The 20393-nt window shown below is 43.8% G+C and overlaps 1 protein-coding gene across 4 annotated transcripts in view; it reads right to left on the minus strand.

The window, feature by feature from the left end:
- Positions 1 to 1024: 1024 nt before the first annotated feature.
- The window catches only part of LOC137433036 (signal peptide, CUB and EGF-like domain-containing protein 2), a 398204-nt gene continuing 378835 nt past the window's right edge, over positions 1025 to 20393 (minus strand). For all 4 annotated transcript variants that reach the window (XM_078783854.1, XM_068125439.2, XM_068125442.2 and 1 more), the window contains 10 exons: positions 16219 to 16341; positions 11475 to 11618; positions 9786 to 9992; positions 9082 to 9255; positions 8517 to 8684; positions 5941 to 6102; positions 5627 to 5824; positions 3126 to 3278; positions 2863 to 2942; positions 1025 to 2788 (listed from right to left, as the gene is read on the minus strand). In XM_078783854.1, the coding sequence (XP_078639980.1) occupies positions 2636 to 2788; positions 2863 to 2942; positions 3126 to 3278; positions 5627 to 5824; positions 5941 to 6102; positions 8517 to 8684; positions 9082 to 9255; positions 9786 to 9992; positions 11475 to 11618; positions 16219 to 16341 (1562 nt within the window). In that variant the 3' untranslated portion in view covers positions 1025 to 2635. The remainder of the gene's footprint in view (positions 2789 to 2862; positions 2943 to 3125; positions 3279 to 5626; positions 5825 to 5940; positions 6103 to 8516; positions 8685 to 9081; positions 9256 to 9785; positions 9993 to 11474; positions 11619 to 16218; positions 16342 to 20393) is intronic.

The following is a 20393-nucleotide window of genomic DNA, read 5'->3' on the forward strand; positions in this document are numbered from 1 at the left end:
TAAAATCCACCTAGCTCTCGGACCAAAGAGTTTTTCCATGTCCGATATGCCGCATCTCGTGCACGAATGGCTCCAGAGCAGGAATTATTGAACCAAGAGTTGGGAGGAGAGACAGACTTGAAAGAGAAGGGGATATAAGCCTCCATTCCTGCAATAATAACCTCAGCTATACATTCAGCAGAGATAGAGGCATCGGCCAAGGAGAGGCAGTAGTCTTTCCAGGGAAAATCAGAAAAGAAGTTTCGTAAACAAGTCCAGTCAGCGCCATTGAAATGCCAATACTGGGGTTTAGTCTGAGCAGTCGGAGGAGAAGGTGTGGTGGTAAGTAAAGTGATGTTCACAAAATTGTGGTCAGAACAACCAATTGGAGGTGAAATTGTGTAGTTGTAACGCAACGAATTGGAGGTGAAGGACAAATCCAAAGTGTTATGGGATATGGGTACTGGGTAGGGTGGGTGATAACAAAGAAAGCTATAAAGTTTGTAGAGTTGGGAGAGCAGGAAGTGCAACAGCGAAAAATAGTAATGGTCAGGAAACAAATCTTAAGCCAGATGACATCAGAGTTTGGAGATTCGAGGTCCACAAGGCGTACAGCAGGTGTGTTGATGTTGGAGTAGACACACATCCCTTTGAAGTGGAATCGTGAGTGAAGGTTGTAGTTTGAAATGTTAAAGGAGCTAACAAGAACATCATGTGACAATTGGGTCTCTGAAAGAAGCAAAATATTAGGAGAGGAACTTGGTAGATGATGATCACAGAGGAAAGATTCGAAGAAAGACCACGATGGGCACTGCCCGGCACCGAGAGCAGCATCACCCCATGGTAGTTGTTGCAGTCCTGGCGATCACTACCCTTGTTGTTGACCTCTTTGGTGTAAAGCCACACTGCTCTGGGTGCTGATGCTCAAGCAGACGGGTGGTTGCGAGCCCCTCAAGGATTATTCGAGCAAAGACTTTGCCCGGCACCAAATCTACAAATATTTGGTGAAACGGTCGATTACTCGTATGCAATGGACAACCCCATGTAATTTCAAGACGTATTTATTGCATCGAGTACAATGTTACTAATGCCAAAAATGCAAAATGGCTCCCTTTACAATAGATCAGGCAGGATCCTTCACATTAACCATTTTCCATTGAGCTGAAGTTCGCTTGGAGTTTGTCATTTGATAACCAGAGTTCACTCACTTCCACAGTTAAAAAAAAAAGAAGCAAAACAAAACCTTGCTGTAAGCCATAAACATTCTATGAAGGTAAATTACACATACGCTTATGGTTGTGGTTTTTCAATAAACAGGTCTAGCTTACAAAACTATAATCGAATGTTAGAAGGACGGAGTAAATGATTATCTGTTAAATGGTACTGGTACTGCAAAGCAGTTGCAACAGGAAGTACATCGAGGCACAGTTGTAAAGTATGAAGCGTTAAATGGTTTCAACTCTTCTTGACATCGCACAGCACCGAGCACAGGACGCACGTGTGAAACCGACTCGGAGTCGAACGGAAATGCAGCGGACTAAAGCTCACCCGAATTACAATATTTAAGTTACAAATATTTGGTGAAAGATTTAATTTTTTTACATAATATACAGGTTTTGGTTAAAGCACGGATACAAAGCAGCAGTAACTAAGGGGGGCTGGAAGAGTACAAAATGTTTTACACGCTATCCCTAAGCATTTACTTTGCAATTCCATGTACAGGGAGTAGTGTTAGTATGGCAAACCAAAGCGTGGCGGCTCCGCATCGTCACACCGGCACCTGCGGGCGGCAGGCGCCAATCTCACCTTGCGAAAGGCCGCCGTCGTTGATGCCAGAAGCTGCTTCCAGGTAGTCCAACTGCTTTGTGAAGGAACGTTTCGCTTAAACGTTGCGACTCCAAATTAAAAACAAAACTCTAAGAACATTTGGAAGGATTTTTTAAGCTGCTGAAGTCAAAACACATTTTCAAGTGCAACCTTCCCAACAGCAGACGGATAATTTCACTTTGGCATTAGTATAAAGCATTTAGTGGCCTCTACCGTCCCCCGGCGATACACAATTCAAAATCATGTAGGACTAACATGGCTCGGCTTTCTGTGAACTCCATCTTCACGGTTTTAAGTAGTCTCTTTCGGTCGAAGACCAAGACCAATGGTGGTGGGAACCTACTACCGTGTAGACCTTCACACGCATAATTAAGGTTTCTGTTAAATACAGTAGTGCATTTCTTTCCTTTTCTTTTCTTTTTTCTTCTTCTTAAAACAAGTCGAGAGTGCCTTAACATCTTTTTACAGCAGTATCTTTGCTTCAGGGGGAAAAAAACAAACGAAAAACATTCTGCAAGTTCAATGATCACTAAAAATGGTGGATTCTTATGTTTCATGCTGGTTTTTTTTCGTCGGTGGTATTCGGAGGGAAGATCCCGTCTGCGGCGGTCTGCCGAAAAGGCGAGCTTGAAGTCTTCGCGCCGTCTATTGGATTTTGACTATTAAGGATGCAAAGGTGTAAAAAGAGAAAGAGTAACGGAGGAATCCCAGCAAGGTCCAACAAACTTCCGCTGCTATCTACACCGTCGCACATTCTCTCTGCAGTGGAAAGAGCTCGAGTGTCACTTCTGGGTGAAGAAGACTCCGACTTCTGGGCCGACTGGCGCGTTTACTTGTAAGGACTCAGGAAGCGAGACACCTTTGAGTGCAGAAACTTGATAAATGACTGGGGGAACATCTTCTTGGAATCGGCTTTCGTATATTTGAAGTAATTCTGTGGATGGGCGAGCACCTCAAACAAAACCTTGATCAAGTTCTTGTCCTGAAAGAGAAGCGGAGTATGAGTCATGGTTCAAACGTACCTTGTGAACCTTTCTTGCAGCTCTACCAACTAACCTTGAGAATTTCCTGGTGGTTTTCTGATGCGTATAGCCGACCATCCCTTACGATGTCTTCAATCAACTCTTGATAATCCTCTGTTTAAAAAAAGGTGAAACAATCGATTTTTCTCTTGTTATCGATGCCAAGCTGATCGGACCTCCACATACAAGAGCATTCATTGTACAGCATCTTAAATCTTTTAACAGTTAAAAATATTGACAATGAAAACGACTTGAACGTTTACTCATCGTGAAGATGCGTGGTTGCTTTATATTTACCATCGTATGTGACGTAATGCACCTGGAAGCCCTTAGCACTATTTCCTTCATTGGATCTGAACTGGATCCACAGCTTGCGCGAACGTGACGTGAACGCAAGGGGTCGTTCATACATCTGGCACGTCTCGTACGTGGTCACAGAGAACGGCGAGGCTGCGGAGACACCCAGACGAGGCAACATGAACACCATCAAATAACCGATGTCAAAACTACACTTTACATCAGAGTTTACTTTTCCTTGTTTGCTTCATTTCATTCGCCTTTTCATTGTTTCTCAAATTTGCCGAAAGCATAATAACATCCACACATTGATATTACTTTCTCCAGCATGTTTTTCATACTAATACTGCTGATACTACTTAAACAGCCGCAATTATTCCCACCTTCTTGTAGGGTCGGCCTGGACATGGTTTTTGGCCTAAACGTATCACGAGCTGGCTGGCCAGGCCTGACGTTCAACTGAAGGTGAGAGGAATTCTGTAATTTGTTCAGGGTCCTGGTGATAGTTCACCTCTGCTTCTCCAAAGACATTGTGGGATCATTAACATCCCCCATCGAATTCAGTCTTTGTTCACCTCCCCTCTGCATGGAAGTCAGCAAACATTAATCATGTCCACAAGAACGGTGCAAAAACAGACTCGGCCAACTGTAGGCCAGTGAGCTTGCTTCCAATTACAAGCAAAGTCATGGAATCCATCAGTGCTTCCGATGTCAAATCTTTCCTGTTATCAAACATTCTGATCTCTGTCCATCATTGTTGATTCAGACCAGGCCACTCAACTGGACATGCTTCTCCTCCTCTCTCAGCAGTGGCTGGAGGCCACCAATCTCAAACTAAAGGTGAGTACCGTCTCCCTGAACGTATCACAGGTATTCGATACAGTCTGGTATCCTGATTTGCTTGCCAAGCTCTCTGACTGTGGCATGGCTACCTTCATCCCTGGATTTCTGTCTTCCTCCACTCACACAGTCAACGTGTTGCCATCAGTGGAACCTTCTCCTCCACTCTCCCAGTGGAGGCTTGAGTTTCCCAAGGCAGTGTTTTGCTCCAGCATTGTTGCTCATGTAAATTAATGACCTCTCCAATGCTCTGGAAACCCTCTCTTCCTTTCTGCAGATTATTCCACGTGTCATCCAGAACCCCCATCCCTCTGCATCGGCAGACAGTCGCTGTGTGTGTCTGTCTGTCTGTCTCTCTCTGTCTCTGTCTCTCTCTGTCTCTCTCTCTCTGTCTCTCTCTCTCTGTCTCTCTCACTCTGTCTCTCTCTCTCTCTCTCTGCTGCCTGCAAATTATTATACTCTTGGCTGATAAATGGAACATGTCTTTCAATCATGGAAAATCTCACAGTCTCACCTCTTGCTCCGGAATGATCATCAAATGATCCCACCTATCTATTTCCTTGGTCATCTGTTGGAAGAGGTTCAGTCGCTTTAACTTCTTGGCCCCATCTTCAGCCATGACCTTTCCTGGGTCGACCACATAGCAAAGCTGCCACAAAAGCGAGCAGCAGATTCGACATCAGCATCGATCCAAGTCTTTCCTTGGAAAAATCAAAGCTACTCACAGTCTGCAAGGCCTTTGTCCATAGCTCAATGGAGTAATGCACTCTGCTATGGGTTTGCACCTGAGCATCACAGCTGTCTCTCCTGGATTCTGCCATGATGAAGCCGAAGCTCAAGGTCTGTTGCTCTCACATTGCAGGCAGGTCAGTAGTTTCTTTGTTTTCTACCATCTGTTCTCCAACATTTTTAGTCCTCTGACCTCCCCAGCAACTCCAGGATGCACATGTTCTTCCATTAACCCCCTAATGGTTATACCTAACCCAAAACGCAGGCTGACTGCACACTTCAAGTCTTTTAGTCCTTGATTCTCACATCTGTGGAACTACCTTCCTTCCAGAGGCTGTTCTTCCTTGCTCTTCCCACAATGGCTTCAGGCAAGCGAAGCACCGTCATCTCTTGTCATCCCCAATTCTGATCCATGATCTTTATTACCCATATTAAGCTTCCTAACTCAACCATTTTACTTGCTAATTTAGGTTTCCTCCATGTCTCCTTCTCCTATTCTCCTGTTTCTTCATCCCCTTGACACTTGTTCAACTGTCAGTTCTACCTTGCTCTTCCAGGAGCCTCGTTCCTGTAAATACAAAATCTAAAACTACAGGACAACGCCCACTCAGGCCAAACCCTTTTATACCTGTGGCTATGAAGTGTTGCACATTCCATAGCACAGCGTGTGCCGGCGCACCGCACGAGTCACTCCGCACCAATTCCGGACCGATGGTTTTAGGTGCATGGAATGGCATGGACGTTTTATTAGTTAGGGACATGGGAGGGAATAATGATCATAAATAAGAGGAAGGGGTGGGGGTGGTGGGTGCAGAGGATTGTAGACTCGATGGACTTCTCTGGAGCATTGTAATTGTCGAACATCACGCAATGTCTCTTAGTAGTTAAGTGATAGCTAGTATTAATGTTTGCATCTAATAAAGAAGACTCACCAGTTTTCCGCATCACCAAATAATCTCCACACTCATCATCAATGGGCAAGAAGATTTCGGGTACAACCACCAGAATACGACGATTTGGTGATGGGCTGATATGCCAGGTACACTCCACATTGGAGGGGTAGTCACCTGGGTAGTTTGGCGATTCCACATAACCTGTGAATTCTCCCAATTCTCCACCACACATCGTGTCTGCAGAAACAGGGCCATGCAATGGAGATCAACATACATCAGCACCTCAAGATTTGGAGCTCAAGGAACAGATATAATAAAATGGTGAGTTGGAGGTTTTTAAATAATTCACTCACTTTTGCACTGTGAAATGTTAGTGGAGCCGTCAAAATCGGTGGTTGTGTTTCCCGGACACCTGATACAGAAGTTCTGGCCAAACTTGGGTTGGTAGGTCCCGATGGAGCAGCGGACACAGCGATGGCTGCCACTGTCATACCGATGACCAGGAGAGCAGTGCACTGTGTGTGTGTGTGTGTGTGTGTGCATGAGAGAGAGAGAGAGAGAGAGAGAGAGAGAGAGAGAGAGAGAGAGAGAGAGAGAGAGAGAGAGAGAGAGAGAGAGAGGAGAGATAGAGAGAGACTTCCATAAATTTCACGCCACAATAAGGAATGAAATATTAATCATCGAGTGCATTCATATCTAAGAAAAAACGTTTTTCCAATTTCACACCAAAGATGATTGGCCGTGCACCTTACTTACTGTGCTGTGGTGTAATCTTTACTCAGGATCATCCAAAACGTCCCTTATCCTGCCCACACTTTTAATCTTTTCTATTTTCCCCTGCAATCTTCGAGGACCTTTCACTCACTCACCGCAGGCAGGTTGGTGGTCTTTCTGTCTTCTACCGACTCCTCTCCGGCCTTGCTCCCCCAACTCTCTCTGTGCTCTGTCCCCCAAATATTCCTACAGGTCGCACAAGATCTGCCAGCAACCCTTTTCTGGTGAAATTGCCAAAATCAAGACTCTCTGCTCACCTTCACTGTTTCATTCCTCTTTTCTCCCACCTCTGGAACAAACTCCCCCACTCCCTTCAATCCCACTCCTCTCTCCAGGTCTTTAAAACAGCTGTTCACCACCATCCCTTATCTTCCCCCATCCAAAACCTTGATCTTTTCTACCCCCGTTAATTCACCCCAGATCCACTTTTCTGAAATTCCGACTTCTTTCCTGGAAGTCCTAGCAGTGTCCATGTGTTTTCTACCTCTCATCCGCCCCTCCCCCTTCTCGTGCCTCCTCCTCCCAAGCCTTCTCCCTCCCACAGATCTCCTGATGTCCCTGCTCTCAAAGGTTGTACTTGTGTGCTTTCCTCTCTCTCCATCTTGTCTCACGCTCCCTTTTTCTTATGTTTTATGTGTCAGTTTGTCTTTTTGTGATTAATGTTAGGTCTTACACGAGCCTCAATCTTGTAAAAAAAATAAAGAAATCTGTATACCAATGGTTCCATTAAAAAGAAGTCCAATGATGCCTCCTCATACACGCTTGTCCTGCGTGTAACATATGTATGCGTGTCTCAATTAGCTTCAGACGCTGTGGAAATGTTGAAGGGCTTTTGGAGAGTGCTCCCATACTTTTCCCGATCTATTTGCATGTTGCTGTTTCCTTCCCTCTTCTCTCCTGTCCGTCAATCACCATGTTTCATCCAATGTTGTCCCTTTGCCACACTGTCAATGCATTGGCTTCTACCCCTCTATTACCTCCATATTCCGTCAGCCAAGACTTTCAAAAGAAGGAAAATTTATGAGTTGAGGCTCATAACTATTCGCTCATAAGCTCGTATCTCCTCCAAGTCAAGGCTCACGGAGGAGCTAAACTAAAGAAGGTGGCAGCTTCACAGACTGGTAGGTGGGCAGAGTGTAACAGGTAGATAAGAACATGCAAACACATTATCTGGGAATGAAAGGATCAGGGAGGAAAAGGGAATTTAAGGAATCAGTGTGAGAAGAGAAGAGTGGGAGTGGATTTAGCAGAAATGAAGAGGTGGTGATGTGCAATAGTCTGGAAAGACTGGTGCCCATTTGTTTTTGCATCCAAAATCTACACTCAGAAGAAGGTGGTGACAGAGGGTGGAAAGGCAGCTTACTAACAGTGGGGCAACGGGACAGCAGATTGGCACCACGACAAAATGAATGAATGAGCAGAACTAAGAGAGAGAGGGGCGGGGGGACGGAAAAGTGGTTATTTTGTCTCCACTCCCTGTAGGAGGAGATAGAGACAAAGTTACCTTTCAGGGGGCCGGTATTTGGGGCAGTTACAACTTGAACATTTTCAGCAATTGGTGTCCAGATTGTCCAGATTGACGCTGTGAAGAGGAACAGGTTGAGATGGTTTGGTCATGTGTTGAGGAAGGATGAAAGTGACTGGTTGAGAAGAGTGATGGAAATGAATGTAGAAGGAAGTGGAGGACGAGGAAGACCGAGAAAGACTTGGCTAAAGATGGTGGAAGAAGAAATGCGGGCAAGGGGGTTAACAAGGAGAGATCCAGAAAATAGGGCAAAATGGAGAAGATTGTCATGGGGCCCGCAAGGCTAACCCCCGCTCTAGCAGGGAAAATGGCCTTAAAATGCCTGTTGTTGTTGTGATGTCCAGATGGTTTACTCAGAACAGGTATCTATATATACCTGGCTGGTCTCAGAGATCAGCAGCACCCAATTTGGTACAGACGTCAATCTTCAGTTGAAAAACACATGTAATGATCACGGATTGATCAACATTGATCATACTAAGAATGATCAGCGATTGCAAAGCCAAACACAATCAGTTTGAGCAGCTTTATAGGAGTGGATGAAACATTTGTTTGTACAAGAAAAACTCACTGAATCTAAATGTTGACATGAACCAAAACTCGTGTGTCTCCACCAGTAGAGATTTGTACCTTTTGTCTCGCAGTGATGGAAATCAGTTGCACCCTCGTGCCTCGTGGGAAGGCTACCACCGCATGAGAAGCAGAACGTACGCCCAGCTTCCGGTTGGTAAGAGCCGGTTGGACATGGCCGACATGGCTGAAAGCCGTCTAATGATAGTTGCCCTCGTGGACACTTCCCTGGATAAAACAGGTGGTCAACAGATGTTGTTGGTAACTTTGGGATGGTAACTACAATCGTTTTTGTATACATTGTCTGCACACAATATCTGGAGAGAGATACGTCGATAACATATCTGGAGAGACAAATTAGCTTACATAATCGAAAACTTTTTTTGTTACGGACTCCAAGGCTTTAAGGAGGAGCCGTCTGTGACACAAATCACGCACAGGTGCAGACAGACACGTGAGACAACACCAGACTTGACTTTCACACAAACACAGCCACTGAGGTTGGGGGAAGATATGTCACATCCCAAAGCACTCTGGGTACCAGTGACATCATCTTTACGACATCGTTTTTCTCGAGGACAGAGACAAACCCAGCCGAGCAAATTGTAGAGACAAAGTGTCTTACCAGCACATTCTGTGACGTTTCGAGCACCGGGCAAACTATGCAAACTCCTGTTGAGGTCAGCTCCTGGGCAGGGTTCGCAGGTGAGCTGTCCTCCTTTGTCCTGGTAAGTACCCGCAGGGCACGGGAAGCACTGATTTTGCATCCCGTTATGGTACGTCCCCGGACTGCAGCTCACTGTGTACACGTCAACGATATTAACAGTGAAGCATTCAAAGAAGCACAAATACTCTTTTTATTTTTATTTATCGTGAACATTTTCTTTATTTTTAAAGCTGTGTTCACACAGATAATCCGAAGTAACTCGTTCCTATCGACACACAAGAACTTTTATTCATATGTCGTAAAGCTTTGGCATTCAAATTAAAACTTAATGGTGGCCAGGCCGCAGGTTGCACATCAGTTGACGTCACAATATCACGTGGGTCATGTGACTGTGGTTAGTGTTAGAATTACCACCGACACTGCCCTCAGATAGTGAGTTCCAGCACATCAAATGCTTCTGCCGTGAACAAAGACTTACCGCCACTAATCCATGGCCCCGGCCAGATTGTCTAGTCCGGAGTTCAGACCAAATAACCTGCATTTACAACCATCTTAGCTCTTGAAATTTCGCATTTACTCTGGATAAGCCTTTCTGTGTGAACACACCAAAAGAAAATGCTGAAGAAAACTAATTATATTGGAATAATTTGAATGCTCCTCACCGCATTTGCCGTCTGTAGAGATGCGTCCTGCTCCACACCCACCCCGCCATTTGTCCGCACGTTTGGGTGCCTTTCGCTTCATCTCATAGTCAGAACCAGATAGTCGAACAATGAACTGCTCCTTGTTGATGGATTTACGTAGTGCTCGTACTGCCTTGCGGAGACGGCGGTCCGTGCGTACGCGTGCACAGGAATCATCGCACGAGGCTGCGGGCGGCATGGCACACACTCAATGGAACGCTCTACTGAGTCATTTTGTTTATTAATTTATCAATTTCATGCCAGAGAAATAGATATAGTCAGAACCTGAAACAACCATACATGTCATTAATGGGTTTTTTTGAAAACATAGGATTTCCAAGTATACAAAAGGAAGCAGTCTCTTTCATCTGCATCTTCAAGGGGTTGCAAATGTTGAGCAAAAACCTATTGAGGGTCAACCATTGAGTACCAAATGAGACCATGCCACACCTTTGTGTCTCATGCAACCCCCTGTTGGTAGCAATAATATCTCACTCTTCCCGTTTATCCTGCAGACAGTCACTGTCATCTCATTTTGCACCTGGTGTCTATCCAGGAACTCTTCCACTCCTTTTAACTTTACTAATTACCTCCGCCACCCCAGGTGGATGGAAGTTATGTTTTCACCCCTGTCTGTTTGTCTGTCTGTGAGCAGGATATCTGAAAAAGTTATGGGCGGATTTGGACGACATTTCGGTGAAGATTCGAATCTGAGCATATTGAAGTGATTCTTCACCACTGACAGATAGGGACAAAAGCGATATATTATATTTATGTGTGCTGTATATATATATACATACATATACATACGCATACATATACTTACGCTCACATTCGGGTTCTGCCTAGCAGGCATGTAAGACATCGGCCATGATAAAGCTCGCAGTGTTAAGTGTGGAAAAGTTTTGAGGAGATTGCGGCTGGCTCAATAGCGCAGTGGGCTGTTGACGCGTAATCAACGGAGGTCCGTGGTTCGAGCCCCGCGTTGAGTCAGAATTTTTTCACACTTAGCCCCTCGCAGGAATTTGATTCCTGTATATAAAATTGTATATATGTATATAAAACAGGATATGTCAAAAGGTAGGGGGATGGATTCGGATTAAACTCGGCAGACAGATCGCGTATATCACAAGAAAGAAGCGATTCGATTTTGGTGAAGATTCGGTTCCAGATCCGGATATGATGATTTTTTAAGCGATTCTTCACCATTGGTTTCAAAACGATATATTAGCACACTATTTAAACCTTATGGATGGGTTACGACAAAACTTGGTGGATGAGCTGGGTCGGTGATAAGAACAAGCCGATTCGATTTCGGTTCACTTCCGGATGCAGATCTGGCCGATCGATGGATACAAACCGTAAACTGTTCATTCTGGTGGAGGTTTGTGCTCTTCCGTTATAGTATCTGGTCTGCCGTTATAGTATTAGTATTGCATCCTGTCCTCTTTTTTTTTTAAAGCTTTACTCTGATGGAGTTCTGGTATTGTACTGAAACCACTTGATTTTCTTAGATTTAAATTGGCCAACCAGAAGAGGGCAATGTTTGCAAAATAACGTTTATACTGTCACAAGCTGTAAAAACACAAGAGGAGGAGGCAAAAACAACTTAACGAATGTGAGCCTCCAGTATAAAAGGAATTTCTCAACACGATCAGATAAACCCACCTGTTGGCAGCTCTGCCTTCATCTCTATTTCCACCTCCGCAGTGATGAGAAAGTTGTGATTTGCTTGCACTCTGCGTCCCCTCCGAGCCGGACGGCCCTTCGATGAATCGCACTTGATGTTGATGTAATTCACCGTGCTGCTGTCTGCACACAGACATTAGATGGCACATATGAGCCACCTGGTTGCAGGTGCACAAGTTCTACGGAACATATTTATTGAAGCATACTGCAAAGTGTCCTTCGTTAGTGAAGCATCAATTTTTGGAAGCACAGCTGCTCCTGTGCTCCTTTAGGTCGGGTCAGGGATTTAGAACTTTTGTGATGGTGCCAGCAATTCCAATGCCTTACTCTTTTAAAAAGTACTGTGGGACATTAAACATCCACCACCGAAGTTAGCAGATGGGAACTGCCAGCCCAATGTCCCCTGTGAAGGGTAACGCACTCATTGATGCAGCACAGAGCCTATAAAGCAGCAGGATCACAGTTTATAGTCAGGTCAGCCATTGGACGAGGTCAAGACAGCTCAAAGACAAGGAACGCTACCCCTGAGCCATCCCATCAGCCCTTTCACAAATGATAACTCTTTCACAAATGCAACATCCATGGAATCAGCATCTGTTAACTGTTGATGAAGTCGAGAGAATGTGAGCAAGGGTATATCAAGGAAGTGATTATTAATGGAGGCCTGATATAAACAAAGCAGAAAAGATTTGACACAAATCTACCCACAAATGAAGGACAGTACATGCCACCAATTCCTGAAAAGGTAAACAATCAGATTTTTTTGCCATAATTTTCACCTAACCTGGAATCTGCAAAGGCTAGCGTGTGCGGAGCGAGTGTGCAAGATGTTCCTTCGAGTATGCCTCTCGTTTATTTATACCTCGCTTGACCTTTTACTTTTCCTTGTGCTATTTCGTCGCTTCTTTTTACGAAGTGCATTGCTGAAGGATCTCTGAACCAAACTTTCTAGCCTGGAGTGTGTGGTTACACCAGATTAGGAAAACACAGACTGGTTGTATTCTAATTAACAACAGAGCAGACCATAAATCTGAAACTACATATCCAGGTTCAAATACTATAAACAATATTCATTCGTCCATTGTCTCTTTATGCCACTGTATTTCAAGGTACAGCACAGAGATGTCATTGCCCTGTATGTAAAAAAAGTACAAGCTATAGATGAGCTCCCTCTACCGAACAGTCCCTCATCCCAGTGGTAGCTGCATTAAAAAAAAAATTTGATGACAAGATCAAAAGTTAGTGGTATTATATTTGCAACATCATTACATTTAACCCTAAGTATCATATCCTTGTGACTCATTTTGTGACTCAGAAAATTGAAAATCCTCCTATCTTCTTCAAAGACTCACTCTCTGATGTGCCATACTCTTCACAGAATGTCGGTGCCACCAATACAGCTTCCTTTGCAAGTGGTATACTGGGTGGTTTGCCATTGCCTTCCCAGCAATAGCTAGGGCAGGAATTTAGAATTTTGCCAGGGTGCCATTAAAATATTGTTACGTTTGTGGGGGTAGGTGATGAAATACCATAGTGGAGATACAACTGTGTAGGGTAGCATGGACAGTGGACGCGTAGGAGCCAATCTCGATGTATGTAAGTAGAAAAACTGTGAGCTTTAGGTTGTTTATGTGTTCTTCACAAGAGGAGTGAAGACATGCTAATTAGGTAGGGCCTAAGGGTAGTTCTCTCAGTATGTGGTTGCTCCCTGTGATTTTTCCCTATGTTTTTATATTTACGAGGGTGGCCATACAAAACGTCCATTAAATCACCGCCTTCCATTAACCAACAACCACCACCGCAGACAGGGCTGAACATTCCCGATCGGACAATTAACCCCGCCCCACCAACCAACTAAGGAACAAGGCCACACCCCAAGAGTGGGACGAGGGGCGTGGAAACTATCGTAACCGGTGGACCATGCCCCATGGAGCGATTGAGTGGAACGCGGCGATTGGTCGGGGTGAGGTCAGTGTGACGTCAGAGCGAAGGTTCGAGGAGGAGAAAAGAAGAAGAATCAGTCTCTCTCCCTCTTGTTGTAGATTTCGTGGCGCGTGGTCACGCTTTCTCGTGTGCGATCGTGAGGAAAACTTTCAAAGCCAGGGTGGACTTTTGCGATCGTGAGGAGGAGGTGTTAGTGGCGGTTTGTGGGTCTGCGTTGTGCTTCCCCGGACAGCTGAGGGGCCCGAGGGAGGACTGCCCTAAAAAAGGACCTCACGTTCGTGGTGCCGTGGAGCAACCATCTTGTGCGCTTCCTGCCTGTGGGGCTTCGAGCTTCGACGACCAGCAAGCTCCTAAAAGTCTTGTTGAGCAAGCTGAGTGCGGGCCGATATAACAAAAACATTGTTTTATTTTTACTTTACCATTCCCCTGTCTGTATAAAATTTTTTTTTTAATTTACCCGGTGTGTACCCCGGTTTAGAATAGGTACACCGTATCCCTGCGTGTCGTAAGAGGCGACTAAAAAGGGTTTGCATCAGGAAGGGCATCCAATCATAAAAAACATTGCCTCAAAAAGGGAACCATGATAATTACAATTACACATGGGCAGGGTACAGCCCGAAGTACCCCGTAGGGGACCTCACTCCCTCTCGTCAAAACTCAAGGTGGGGAACCCGATTGAAGCAAGGGTGGAAATCACTCCATTTATGATGACGAAACGTCTGATGCCCCACGTGGAGATCGGTTTCTGAGTTTTGGGACATGGAATGTAGGGACAATGACAGGGAGATCAGGAGAAGTGGTGGAAGTATTGGTCAGAAGAAGAGTGGACATATGTTGTGTGCAAGAGACGAGATGGAAGGGAAGTGGTGTGAGAATGGTGAAGGGTAGGTAGGGACAGAAATACAAGTTTGTGTGGCAAGGGTGCCCGGAGGGCGTGAATGGTGTTGGTGTCCTGTTTTCTGAGAAGTTTGTAGACAGTGTGGTGAGTGTGACTAGAGTGAGTGAAAGGTAGATGATGGTGAAAATGATGATTGGAAAGCTCTTGGTGAACGTCATCTCGGGATATGCTCCGCAGGTTGGTCGGAGCGATGAAGAGAAGGACAAGTTCTGGTGTGCGATAGAGAAGCTGATGGAAAACGTGAAAGATGAGGAAGTTGTTGTGGTAGGAGGAGACCTAAATGGACATGTGGGAAGGAGTATGGACGGTTTTGAGGGAGTTCATGGGGGTTACGGATATGGTGTGAGAAATGGAGAAGGTGAAAGGATTTTGGAGTTTGCTGATGGAGCTGGTTTGTTGCTTTGTAATACTCAGTTCCAGAAAGAGGATAATAAGCTTGTTACATACACGTCAGGTGGGTCGACAACAACCGTTGACAACCTGATGGTGCATGGGCGAGATGTCTAACCTCTCTATAAATTACATATGCTACCTCCTCAGAGTCACATGCAACGCAAACGACTTACTATGACTGGTCCCTGTTACATGGCAATTTAACCTACTCGAAACACAAGGACCATACTGCACTTACCACAGTCTAGCTAACTCCCCCTTCCACATAACAATACTTTACAGATGTACTCACATTCTAATTGTACACACTGTGTGTGTGTGTTTGTGTATGTGTGTGTGCCTCCTGCGGTGCGGGAGGAGTGGCTGATGATAAAAAGAAAAGGAGTGCAACATATGGAGCAGTTCATTTGTCTTTGCCTATGTTCACACTTTACTTCCCAAAGCTGGTAGCTCCAGACTTTGCAACATTTAAGGAATTACACAGATATTCCTCTGGCCTTACAACATGCCAGTCTCAGAGATGTTCCTCAAGGCTTTATAACATGCAAGGAATCTCAAATATTCCTCCAGGCCTGATGACATTCAAAGAATCACACAGATGTTTCTCTTTGCCCAGCAGAATGCCATTCCAGTTTCAGGCTGCCATGTATAAGCACACGTGTAAATGGTGAGCAGTCGTGACTGGCAAAGCCCAGGCACGTACATCGTAATAGCAAGCTCGAATGAAGAAAGACAAAGCCCAAAACTGGGCCCTTGTACGAAGTAAGTGCCGTGTGAAAATAGATGGGTTCATCTCTTCCTTTGCTGTGAGACTCCATGGTAATTTGTGGAACATCCACAAAACCAAAGGCAAGGGGTTTGTATGGTATACAATAGCCATTGTCAACCATTACGTCGTCTATTTTATGTTTGTAATTCACAGCCTTCATTTTCGCATTCTATTTAAACAAAGCATAGGCCTTCAAAGGGCTTTAAAAAGCAGGCACTCTGTGTGATCTTAGTGATGTGTTATTTAATTGAATAACAAAATAACAAAAGCGAAATGATGATGAACCATTTCTAGAGATAAAAAATAACAATAGTGATAACTGATAATAATAAGAAGACGAAGGAGAACAAAAAGGAGAAGAGGACGTAGAGGAAGATAATGAAAAGGCAAAATGGCTTTCAGCTTTTTGTAAATACATGGAACATTCAAAATATTCTCGGAGCAAAATTACACACACAAATCCAAAAACACCAACTTTTTATTTTTCAATATAAAAGCATATGTAAGTTGAAAAAAAGAGAACAATCTCTTACTCATTATACTGTATATACTTACAATATTGAAAAATAATGAAACTTGAGTTTTGTAAGAATCTTCTTCATAGACTATTGCATCTCATTCATAGTAGATTAGAACTTCCCTCATAGGCACCGCATGGTCCATAAGCACATGAAGCTTTTGTATTGGGATTAGGTCCAGTAAAGGTTTGACGAGCTCACCCCTTGATGCTTGCCGGGTATTCATCTTGAGCGGCCGACCGGGGTTTCTGTGCCGAAGGGCGCACTTCGCTGCTGAGAACTGCAGCCTCGCCTTCCTTTTCACCATCGTCTTGTCTTCATCCTCTGCAGTACAACAATTCAAACTCCATTATCCCTCAACTACGCCATCGTCCAATTCTTCACACTTGGATGTGGACTCTCAAATGTCAAATCTTCAGTTGAGTCTTGTGCTGTTTCACTGAATTGAAGGAATTATTTACTTAAAATTTTGGTAGACTGGAGTGTAGGATCTAGTCGCATAAACATAGATGTGGTGGCATGGAGGTGGATTATGAAGAGGGGGAGTGAAGGAATTATAATACACCATATAATGATAGATTATACAATAAAATATGTCATATTAAATGACAGGTCATGTGGTATGCATGTGAGTATGTCGGTGTATACAAAGAGAAACTGCAGTGCTGAGTTATCATCACTTCATGATATCGGTGAGCAGAGGGATCTGATGCTATGTGTCCATGAGGAAGTTAATTGCATAAATACACCATTTCTAGCTCACTTGATAATCTGTCAATAAGGCAATGGAATACCACCCCTCATAACCTGTTACTGGGCAAGGTTTGTCCCCTTCCCCCTCAAGTAGGAATGAAGCCGTTTCCGTGCCTAAACTGGCGCAGATTGTCTTTAAAATACCATAAAGACAGATTTACAAACGTGAAAACATAAAAAAAAGGACTCACATGGATGATGGTATTTAGACACACACATTAGGAAGGGTGGACATGTTGTCTATCACTATTAATTACTTTATGCTTACTCTATGAAAATATGAATGATCGTTTTAAGGCCATTTTCCCCGCTAGAGCGGGAGCCTTGCGGGTCCCATGACAATCATGGTTCCCTGTTTGAGGCAATGTTTTTATGGCCCGATGCCCTTCCTGGCACCAACACTTGGTCGCCTCTTACGATGCGCAGGGATACGGTGTACCTATTCTAAGCCGGGGTACACACTGGGGTCATTCATCCCAGCAAGCTGGTACTCAATTTGCCGACCTCGGAAGGATGACAGGCTGAGTCAACCCCCCTGGTGTTAATTCAGCGATCGACCGGGATTCGAACCCAGGATCCTAGGTATCCCAAGCCGGCACCCTAACCGCTAAGCCAACACCAGGCTACTCTGAGACATTAATTAAGAAAATAACTAAACTATACTAGGTAATGCTAGCTCATATGAGTCATTTCTACAATATCAACCTGTAGGTTTAAAATAAAAAGTTATATTGTATTTCAAGGCACTTCTCTACAATGAGGATTCAACAAATTATAGATTCAACACAACAAATTTATTCCTGGCGTTTTGGTGGAAAGGCTTTGATAAGTCAAGATGAATTTATGTTCTGGAGTTCTGATATATCTAATTTTAAATTAACCGAGAGAATAATATTCCCACTATAACCAAGAATGGGCTTCAAAGATCAGACTACTCTGTTTCAAAGAAGTATTGGAAATGGAAATGGGAATGATAAATATATTCTGAATTGCTGGACTCACTTGATTATATGTCACCATCGTCATCTGTTTGAGCGAACTCAGGTATTATATAATGTAAGTAGGAGGTAAAAGGAAGAAGAATGAGAAGGAGTTTCCAAAAAAGGGCGTTCCAAAAAGACCTGGACAAATTTGGTTGTTAATATATTTAGAACCACAAATGATACAATGATACCCCTTTGTTTATATGATACAGAAACTCAACCTTTTGTGCACACCATCAATACACTTCAATGTGAGCTCCCTTTGTCACGTGCAGGATATCAAGGCAGTACACGAGTTCTTGCCATGTTCGGCTCAGCATGTTTGTATCCACCAGTGCGCATACAGCTGTGATCTGAGAACGAAGATCCGGCAGGTTTGCCACCTTAGTGTTGCAGACAATATCTTTGACAAACACGCACAGAAAAAAAAATCAACGGGGGTTATGTCTGGTGATCGTGGGGGTCATGCGGTTGGTCCGACTCGGCCAATCCAGCAACCTGGAAATGTTTCAAGCAGGATGGCTCAAACGACTAAGGCCCAATGAGGGAGAGCACCGTCCTGTTGAAAAATATCGGGTTACAGGTCTTCAATATGTGGGAAGGTGAATCCTTAGAAGATGTTCATGTAAATTGTTGAGGTCACTGTGTCCTCTGCAAAGAAAAAGGGATGCACCAAGCGGTCATTGAGAAGGCCACACCACACATTGCCCTTTGGACTATCGCCTATGTGTTGTGTTCAATGACAATGTGGTGGTTTTCAGAGCCCCAGGTCCTCACATTGCACTGGTTGACCTTCTCCAATACATCAAAGCAAGCTTCGTCTGTGATCATGACCTTTTTCAGATTATATTCATCATCCTCCATGTGACTGAGCATTTCCAAGTCAAACACCTTGCGTTTGGGTCCATCATTTGGTTTGAGTTCCTGCAGAATCTGCACATTATAGACATAAAACTTCAGTCTTTAATGCAGAATCCTGTGTACAGTGGTGGTTGATAGTCCCAGTTCTATGGATGTGCGTCGGAATGATTTTCTGGGACTTTGTTGAAATTATTCACGTACTCGTTCAACGTCTGCTGCACTTGTGCTTGGTGGACCGGTACTTTTCTGTTTCTGACAACTTCGAGTCTTCTTAAATGTATTGTACCACTCTCTGATACTAGGCCGCGATGGTGGATTCCTTCCATTCCTTGTGCGGAAATTACACTGAACTTGCGTGTCGGATCTCTTTTCAATGAACCATTCGACACAATGAGCTTTCTCTTGTGGGGTCGCCATTTTCTTTTACAATAAACCACCAGACCTGAAAGAAAGAAAACTTTATGAGTTTCTGTATCATATAAAACAAAGGAAATCGTCTTATCATTTGTGGTACTAAATATATTAACAACCAAATTGTCCAGGTCTTTTTGGAACACCGTGCATTACAGAAGGTTTAAAAAAGAAATGAGATGGTTTGGGTTTCCTTCCCTCAAAGCAACACCCGGCAGTTGGAAAACACTGAATTTTCATCAAGGCCGTAATAAAAGAGGAAACAACAATTGATTTAATGCAGCATTGGCCATTTTATGAACATTAAAATAACTAAGACCAAGGACAAGGAACACTTTTTGTACCAGAGTAATGAGAATCACGATCCTGAAATCAAATTTCACGAAGAACGAATACTGGGCTTCATTCCCCTATCCTTCACGAAACCCTGGTGTTGGGCTAGCGGCTAGGGTGCCGGCTTAGGATACCTAGGATCCTTGGTTCGAATCCCGGTCGATCGCTGAATTAACTTAACGCCAGGGGGGTTGACTCAGCCTGTTCATCCTTCCGAGGTCGGCTAATTGAGTACCAGTTCACTGGTAATTCCCTGCTTGTCGTAAAAGGCGACAAAAAGGGTTGGTGGCAGGAAGGGCATCCGGCCATAAAACATTGCTTCAAAAAGGGGACCGAAAAACAACAACAACCACAGTCCCCGAAAAAGGCCAACCCCCACTTTGCCGGGGAAAAATGGCCTCTAAAGGTGGTTATTTTATTTATTTTTATTCCCCTATCCTCCATGAATCAATCTCTCGAAAGGATATTAACTGGCATATATACACATTAGTATATATGATTTATAAATGGTTTATTTATTAACTGTGAGTTTTTCTTGCACTTGTGACAGTATCTGAATTAACATCTTATTATAATAGAGCAAACGTATATGGTGATGTTTGTATGTTTATTTGTGACCAAAACGTCTTCTTCTTCTTCTTCAAATAAATGAACACCCAAAACAGTCCGTGAACTCTTAATTACGTACTGTTGGAATATACCTTTTGACCCTTTTGTATATATATATATATATATATATATATATTGTTGTGGATATGAGAATGTTTTTTTTTTGTTGTTGTTGTGGTGTAAATTGTTGTAAAGATCACCCTTTGTAAATGTCATGATCCTTGTAAATACCTCCGTAGTGTAAAGGTCAAAGGGCGTCCCATAATTACTCCATAAAGCATACACGGCAGCCAATCATAGAATACCCCTGTTCAGTAGTTTATTTCCTTATTATGTGTCTTAGGGTAAGGCCTTGTCTTCCATTAAGATGACACTCCATTGCACCAAGTGAAATAAGAGTAGATTCCCTTCCTTCCCATTCCCAAA

The sequence above is a fragment of the Myxine glutinosa genome, chromosome 8, assembly GCF_964187855.1.
Source record: "Myxine glutinosa chromosome 8, kmMyxGlut1.1, whole genome shotgun sequence".
Classification (NCBI taxonomy): Eukaryota; Metazoa; Chordata; class Myxini; order Myxiniformes; family Myxinidae; genus Myxine; species Myxine glutinosa.